At 43.9% G+C, this 7,892-nt stretch overlaps 1 protein-coding gene across 1 annotated transcript in view; it reads right to left on the bottom strand.

Moving 5' to 3' along the window:
- Positions 1–7,892, bottom strand: part of NIPA2 (non imprinted in Prader-Willi/Angelman syndrome 2) — a 35,971-nt gene that overhangs the window by 8,506 nt on the left and 19,573 nt on the right. The window contains exon 4 of the mRNA XM_011942891.1: positions 279–369. Within this exon, the coding sequence (XP_011798281.1) occupies positions 279–369 (91 nt within the window). The remainder of the gene's footprint in view (positions 1–278; positions 370–7,892) is intronic.

The raw sequence follows: 7,892 nt of genomic DNA, 5'->3' as shown, positions 1-7,892 counted from the left end.
GCCACCATTCCCGGCAACTTTGAATTTTATAAAACTGAAATCGAAGTAGAACTAGTACTGGCTCTGAATACAAGCAAAAGCATTTTCTCCCACAAATCAATAGCCTGCTTATGCACAGAAGTACTTTTTTAAAGCAATTACTACATAGTGTAAAAAGCAAAGTTCTCCAGGTTGTTGAAATGTAAATTGTGTTGAACACATGTAATTATATGGTACTGAATATTTTACAAACTAAGATACTGACGACTGTTTCTACATGAAAAATGTCGTGTGCTTACCTTACTAGTACACTGAGAGCTCCTAGTGGAGTCACTAGCGTGGCTGGTGCAAACGCATACGCAGCAAAGTTGGCCACCTCACCAGCTCCCACTTGGAGACAGACAAAAGAGAAACTCAGATAAGAATGTATGTACTCAACTTTGAAATGCCTGCATTTTATGCAATATCTATATATTATTTTAACTGTATTTAGTAACCTCCATATTTCTCCAATTTATTTATTTTTTTTTTAAACGGAGTCTCACTCTGTCGCCCAGGCTGGAGTGGAGTGGTGAGATCTCAGCTCACTGCAAGTTCTGCCTCCCGAGTAGCTGGGACCACAGGTGCCCACCACCACGCCCGGCTAATTTTTTTGTATTTTTAGTAGAGACGGGGTTTCACCGTGTCAGCCAGGATGGTCTCATTCTCCTGACCTCGTGTTCTGCCCGCCTCAGCCTTCCAAAGTGCTGGGATTACAGGCATGAGCCACCACGCCCCCGGCCTCTTCAATATATTAATAAGGGTTATGGGTCTGTAAATTTCCAACATTACAGTAAGAGTCCAAGTCAATTAGAAGTATTCTAAAAACAACACATATCTATAAATCTAACTGAAGAAATCTAGTTCATGCTGACATAAGGTATTTAAATAAAAATTTTAAATAGATACTTATATCCCATGACAGTAAATAAAAATCACTGAGAAGCAGCCGACATGAAAGTAAAAGGTACTCTTCCCCCAAGCCTTTTTACTTGCTCTTTTTAAAAATGCAAATCATGCTATATGCCAGGTACTGTTCTAGAATCAGGACATATAAAGCAGGGTGCAAAACAAAGACACTGCTCCGATAAAAACTTTTTTTTTTTTTCCTGAGACAGAGTCTCGCTCTGTCACCCAGGCTGGAGTGCAGTGGTGCCATCTCGGCTCACTGCAACCTCCACCTCCCAGGGTTAAAGCAATTCTCCTGCCTCAGCCTCCCAAGTAGCTGGGATTACAGGCACATGCCAACAACACACCCAGCTGATTTTTGTATTCTGAATAGAGACAGGGTTTCACCATGTTCGTCAGGCTGGTCTTGAATTCCTGCCCTCAGGTGATCCACCCACCTGAGCCTCCCAAAGTGCTGGGATTACAGGTGTGAGCCACGACGCCCAGCCTCTCATAAACTTTTAGTGGGGGAAGACAAACCAAGCACATGTGCCAAGAGGTTAAAAGTGTTATGAAGAAAAACAGTTCAGGAAAAAGAATGAAGTGCTGGTGATGAAAGAAGGCACCCTACTGTGTGTCATGGCATTGACAGGGGCTCTCTCATAAGGAAACTTTAGAACACTGGGAAATTACGTCCCACTAAGGAATTATCTAAATTGAAAAGCTACTGAGGAATCCTACGCAGGGCAGAGGCACGATCTCACAAAAGGATCCCTCTCAACTACTGCTTTTCCAAACAGTTATGCCAGTTTTCATTTAGCAGTGTATGAGAGCTCCCTCTCCTCCACACTCTCCCTGAGGATCTGTTAGGAGCATGGGATGACTCTGCTCTGCTTTCAATTAGCATTTCCCATTTTCATTTCTTTATTGGCCCTATGAAATCGTTTAGGGAAGTAGCTGTTCAAGTTTTTCCTGTTTTCTCTTATTAAGGTAATTCTTTATATATTTCAGATATAATCTTTTATTGATTAATAATATTACAATTATCTTCATTTACACTCTACAATTCCTAAAATGTCTTTTAAATATGGTTTGTTACCATTAAAGTTCAATCAAGGAATTTGGCTGTAATGTCTCAAATATCTTTATATCGAGGTTACTCTCTACTCTCTCATTCCTATTTATCTAGGATTGAGTTCTTAAAAAGAAAAAAAAAGCTTGGAGAAAGCTTTTTAATTAATTAGGAAATTATACACGTTGCTCTATTTTTTATTTATACTCTAGAAATTACATGTATGGGCCGGGCACGGTGGCTCAAGCCTGTAATCCCAGCACTTTGGGAGGCCGAGACGGGTGGATCATGAGGTCAGGAGATCGAGACCATCCTGGCTAACACAGTGAAACCCCGTCTCTACTGAAAAATACAAAAAACTAGCCGGGTGAGGTGGCGGGCGCCTGTGGTCCCAGCTACTCGGGAGGCTGAGGCAGGAGAATGGCGTGAACCCGGGAGGCAGAGCTTGCAGTGAGCTGAGATCCGGCCACTGCACTCCAGCCTGGGCAACAGAGCGAGACTCTGTCTCAAAAAAAAAAAAGAAATTACATGTATGTTTAACTTGTGAAGTCTAATGTTAATATTTAGCTTTATTTCCTTCTGCATAATGCCAGAACCTTAGAACTCTTAATCCATTTTCTCCCTTCCAATTGATTATTGTTGTGTATTTTTAAAATTTTATGCATGGATATTTTAAGTCCATGAGCCATCTCTTATGTTTATTCGCTCAGATGTAGTCATATACTCACCACTCTTCCCTCCTGTATTTCTAACCTTACATTTAGGTTTTTTGTGTTTTTTCTGTTTAAGATGGAGTCTCACAGTGTCACCCAGGATAGAGTGCAGCGGCCTGATCTTGGCTCAGTGCAAACTCCGCGTCCTAGGTTCAAGCAATTCTCCCGTTTCAGCCTCCTGAATAGCTGGGACTACAGGCACCTGCCACCACACCCAGCTAATTTTTCTATTTTTAATAGAGACAGGGTTTCACCATATTGATCAGGCTGATCTCAAACTCCTGACCTCAGGTGTGCCTCAGCCTCCCAAGGTGCTGAGATTACAGGTGTGAGCCACCATGCCCAGCCTGAACACTCTTTTAAATTTGCTTTAGTATAATTAAATTATCAGTTTATCTAAAACATGTTTTAGTTTCATTCTTCAAGGAAATTTTCCCTGAGTATTCTACTGCCAGCTACTTTTTTCTGCACTTTGAGGCTGTATTTCCAACTGTTTTCTACTTCCAATGGTGCTGAAAACTCGGCTGTCAATCTGCTGCCCCTTTGAGGGTACTATGAGCTTTTTCTTGGACTGCTTTTAGATATTCTGTCTATGGTTTTCATCAGTTTTACTATGGTATGTTTACATCCAGTTTTCTTTTCACAGGTTCTGCGTAGGTTTTATGGGGCTTCTTGGATCTGTGGTTTGATAACTTTGGTCAGTTCTGGAAAATTCGTAGCCATTTTCTCTCCAAATACTGCTTCTGATTCTGTCCCCTTCTATTGAAACTCCAACTATTTACTGAATCGTCTAAGTTCTATAACCTTCTCGTATATTTTCCATCTTTTCTTGCTTGCTTCAATCTAGACAATCTCTTCCAAACTACCTCTGGTTAAGTCTCTCTTCGGCCATACCTGACCTATTGTTAAGTCAATTCATTCATTTTCATTAGTTTTTAATTCTATAATTTCTATGTTTTGCAAATTTATAATGTCACTATAGTCTAGTTTATTCTCAGAGACAGTTCCTTGTGGTAAAAACATTTATTTTAGAGTCATACCACCTCCAATATCTGTAGTCTACGAGTCAAGTTTCTATCTGTTCCTTTTAGTAGTTTCTTAATCTCATATGCCTTAAAAAAAAAAAAGAGAGAGATTGATTTTTATTTTTAAAATTACTCGCTAAAACAATTTACGGTGAGAATGGTATTGTACCTTCAATAGAGAATTTTTACTTTCTTCTGCCAGGTGCCATAAAGCACTAACAGTTTGGGACCAAGGCTGGCATCATCTGGTGCACACGAATTCTCAGTGCATTGTCCCTGCCTCACTCCTAGCACCAGCCTTCCCAGAGCACCAGCCCAGAGCAGGTGGTGGCTCCCACTCTTGGCAGCCCCAGACTCTGTGCTGTTAGTTCTGTTCAAAGATTCACTTTCTCAGCTGCCTCCTCTAGAGTCTGCAGTTAACCTCTAGAGCAGAAGTATCTCTAGCTTATTCTGAGCTCTAGTCCTTTCTCTCCTCTTTTCTTTCTTTAGTGGAAACTGCACATTCCCTAATATTGGCCAGGTAATTTTTGACTATCATGTCACCTTCAATGCTTTTATTTTTTTATTTTTTTTTTGAGACGGAGTCTCGCTCTGTCACCCAGGCTGGAGTGCTGTGGCCGGATCTCAGCTCACTGCAAGCTCCGCCTCCCGGGTTCACGCCATTCTCCTGCCTTAGCCTCCCGGGTAGCTGGGACTACAGGCGCCGCCACCTCGCCCGGCTAGTTTTTTGTAGTTTTTAGTAGAGACGGGGTTTCACCATGTTAGCCAGGATGGTCTCGATCTCCTGACCTCGTGATCCACCCGTCTCGGCCTCCCAAAGTGCTGGGATTACAGGCTTGAGCCACCGCGCCCGGCCAGTGCTTTTAAAAACATGGTTTTGATATTCTATCTTTCAAACTTGTTTTCAACAGAAATATTCAATTAGGATGGGCGCGTCCTGACACAATCGACCACTCTCTGTTCCATGAAGCACTTTCTTCACTTGGCTCCACAACACCAGGCTCACATCATCTCACCCTTCCACTCTGGCTGCTCCTTCTCAGCCTCTTCTCACTCCTCCTCCTGACCTCTAAATGGACCTGGTCTGCTCTCAGGTACCTATGTCTCTACCTAAGACAGGGTCTCACTCTATCTTATCTATCTATCTACCTATCTATCTAATCTATCTAATCTACCTACCTACCTACCTATGAATGACAGGGTCTCTCTCTGTTGCCCAGCCTTTAGTGCAGTGGTGTGATCACAGCTCACTGCAGCCTCAACCTCCTGGGCTTAAGCAATCCTCCCACCTCAGCCTCCCAAGTAGCTGAGACTACAAGTGCACAACATCACACCTGGCTGATTTTTGTATTTTTTAGTACAGACAGGACTCTACCATGTTGGCCAGGTTTGTCTCGAACTCCTGGACTCAAGTCATCTGCTCATCTCAGCCTCCCAAAGTGCTGGGCTTACAGGTGTGAGCCACGGTGCCCAGCCTTTTTCTATTTTCATTTCCTCCATGATCTCATCCAGTCTTACGGCTTTAAAATAGCAAGGATGACTCTCAAAATGTTGTCTCCAGCCTAGGCCACTGCATAGAATTCCAGACCTGTCTACCAAACTACCAACTTCACATATCTACTTGAATATCTCATAGGCATTTCTAACTTTAACACATCTAGACCAAACTCCAGATTTCACCCCACCCCATCAGCCCAGGTCCTTCCTGCAGTCTTACCATCAGCCACTCAAGTCTTCCAGTTACTACAGCAGAAAACCATCATGACATCCTAAACTCTTGTCTTTCACACCCTACAATTTGGTGAATGAGCAAATCTTGTGAGTTCTACCTTCAAAATACAGTCAGAATTCTGTCCCTTCTCACCACACTCATTGATACGACCCTGGAATGCTATCATCACCTCTTACCTGATTACTGCAATGGCCTCTTACCTGGTTTCTCTGCTTCTGCCCCTATGCAGTCTATGCCTCAACACAGCAGCCAGAGAGATCCTATTAAAAAAGACTGACCATGTCATGCTGCTCGGAAGTCTCTAATGACTTCTCATCTCACAACAATCAAAGTCCTAGGCCAGGTGCGGTGGCTCACGCCTGTAATCCCAGCACTTTGGGAGGCCAAGGCAGGCAGATCACTGGAGGTCAGGAGTTCGAGACCAGCCTGGCCAACACGGTGAAACCCCGTCTCTACTAAAAATACAAAAATTAGCCAGGCATGGTGGTGGATGCCTGTAATCCCAGCTATTCAGAAGGCTGAAGCCAGAGAATCGCCTGAACCTGGGAGGCAGAGGTTGCAGTGAGCCCAGATCGTGCCACTGCACTCCAGCCTGGGCAACAGAGCGAAACTCCATCTCAAAAAAAAAAAAAAAAAACAAGAGTCCTTCCCATTACCTACAAAGCCCCACATGATCTGCGCCTCCTGACTTCTGAGCTGATTTCTTGCTACTTTCCCCACATTCACTCCCTTATTCCTACACCTGCCTCTTTAATGTTTCCCAAAGTTTTGCTAATCCAGTATTGCTTAACAAAGCACCCCAAATTTGGCAGTTTAAAGCAACAATCACCATTTCCCCTCACGGTTCCCGTTAGGACTTTAGAAAGGAGTAAGTAGTTCTCACTCAGGGTCTTTCAAGAGAGTGCAGTCAAGATTTAAAGCCAGGCGTGGTGGCTCATGCCTGTAATTCCAGCATTCTGGGAGGCCGGGGCAGGAGGATTGCTTGAGCCCAGGAATTCAAAACCACCATGGGAAACACAGTGAGACCTCATCTCTATAAAAAAAAAACAAAAATTAGCCAGCCTAGTGGCATTAACCTGAGGTCCCTGCTACTTGGGAGGCTGAGGTGGGAGGTGGCAGGTTGAGGACACAGTGAACGGAGATCACACCATTGCACTCTAGCCTGGGCAACAGAGTGAGACCCTGTCTCAAACAAATAAGTAAATAAAAAGATTAAAGCCAGGGCTGCAGTCATCTGAAGGCTGGGCAGGAGCCAGAGGACCCACATCCAAGGTGGCCCACTCACAGGACTGGCAAGTAGGTCCTGGCAGAGTGAGAGACTGGGGATCTCTCCACGGCTGCCTGAGTGTCCTCAGAGAACAGCAGCTGGCTTCCCTCAAAGTGAGCAATCCAAGGAATCAGTGAAAAAGCTGCAAGGCCTCTCACAGCTTCACCTTGGAAGACACGCATCATCACTTCTGTGGTATTCCTGGATCACACTGTTTTGAACTGCACTAATTCACGGTGAAAGGGGATTAGAGAAAGGTGTGAATACCGGGAGATGAGTCACTGAGGGCTATCGATCACACATTAACTGGCCTGGCATGTTCCCCGCTCATGCCCTTCACAGTTACAGTTTCCTCCTGCTTCAAGGGTTTCTCCCCCAAACATCATACGGGCAGATTGCTCGCTTCCTTTACATCTTTTATCCAAATACCTTTCATTGAGGCTGGCCCTGGCTGTCCATCTAACGTACTAATAAACCTATCTATCCTGCATTTCACAATACTCCTTCCGACTTCACGCCTTCTCCTTCGCATTTATCACCACGCACAGGCACACAAACATTTTAACTTCTTTGTCTTGTTTAATGTCTCCCAGATCTAGAATGTAAGCTTCATGTGAGGAGAGATTTTTCAGTCTTTTCCTCTCACTGATGTATCTCTAGCACCTAGAACAATGCCTGGCATACAAGACACGATCAGTAAGTATTTGTTGACTGAACAACCGTCAGTCAAGGCTCGGTGTCTTCAGAATATTTTTTTTTTTTTTGAGACAGTTTCACTCTTGTTGCCTAGGCTGGAGTGCAATGGCACGATCTCAGCTCACTGTAACCTCCGCCTCTCAGGTTCAAGCGATTCTCCTGCCTCAGCCTTCCGAGTAGCTGGGATTACAGGCATGAGCCACGACGCCCGGCCCAGAATAATTTTTTTCCATATGCCTTTTTAAAAGGAATTACCAAAATAGGCATGGTGATTTTTTGTATTTTTATTTGATAAGTCTTATCAAATACATACCTTTTTTCAATTTGGAATGAGAACAAATGGAGGGGGAACAAACTAAAAGAATTCTTCACTTAACTTTCACTTTTAAAATTACCAGGCCGGGCGCGGTGGCTCAAGCCTGTAATCCCAGCACTTTGGGAGGCCGAGACGGGCGGATCACGAGGTCAGGAGATCGAGACC

This window comes from Colobus angolensis, unplaced genomic scaffold, assembly GCF_000951035.1.
Source record: "Colobus angolensis palliatus isolate OR3802 unplaced genomic scaffold, Cang.pa_1.0 Scaffold211, whole genome shotgun sequence".
Taxonomy (NCBI): Eukaryota; Metazoa; Chordata; class Mammalia; order Primates; family Cercopithecidae; genus Colobus; species Colobus angolensis.
This window is presented reverse-complemented; position numbering and strand designations above follow the sequence as displayed.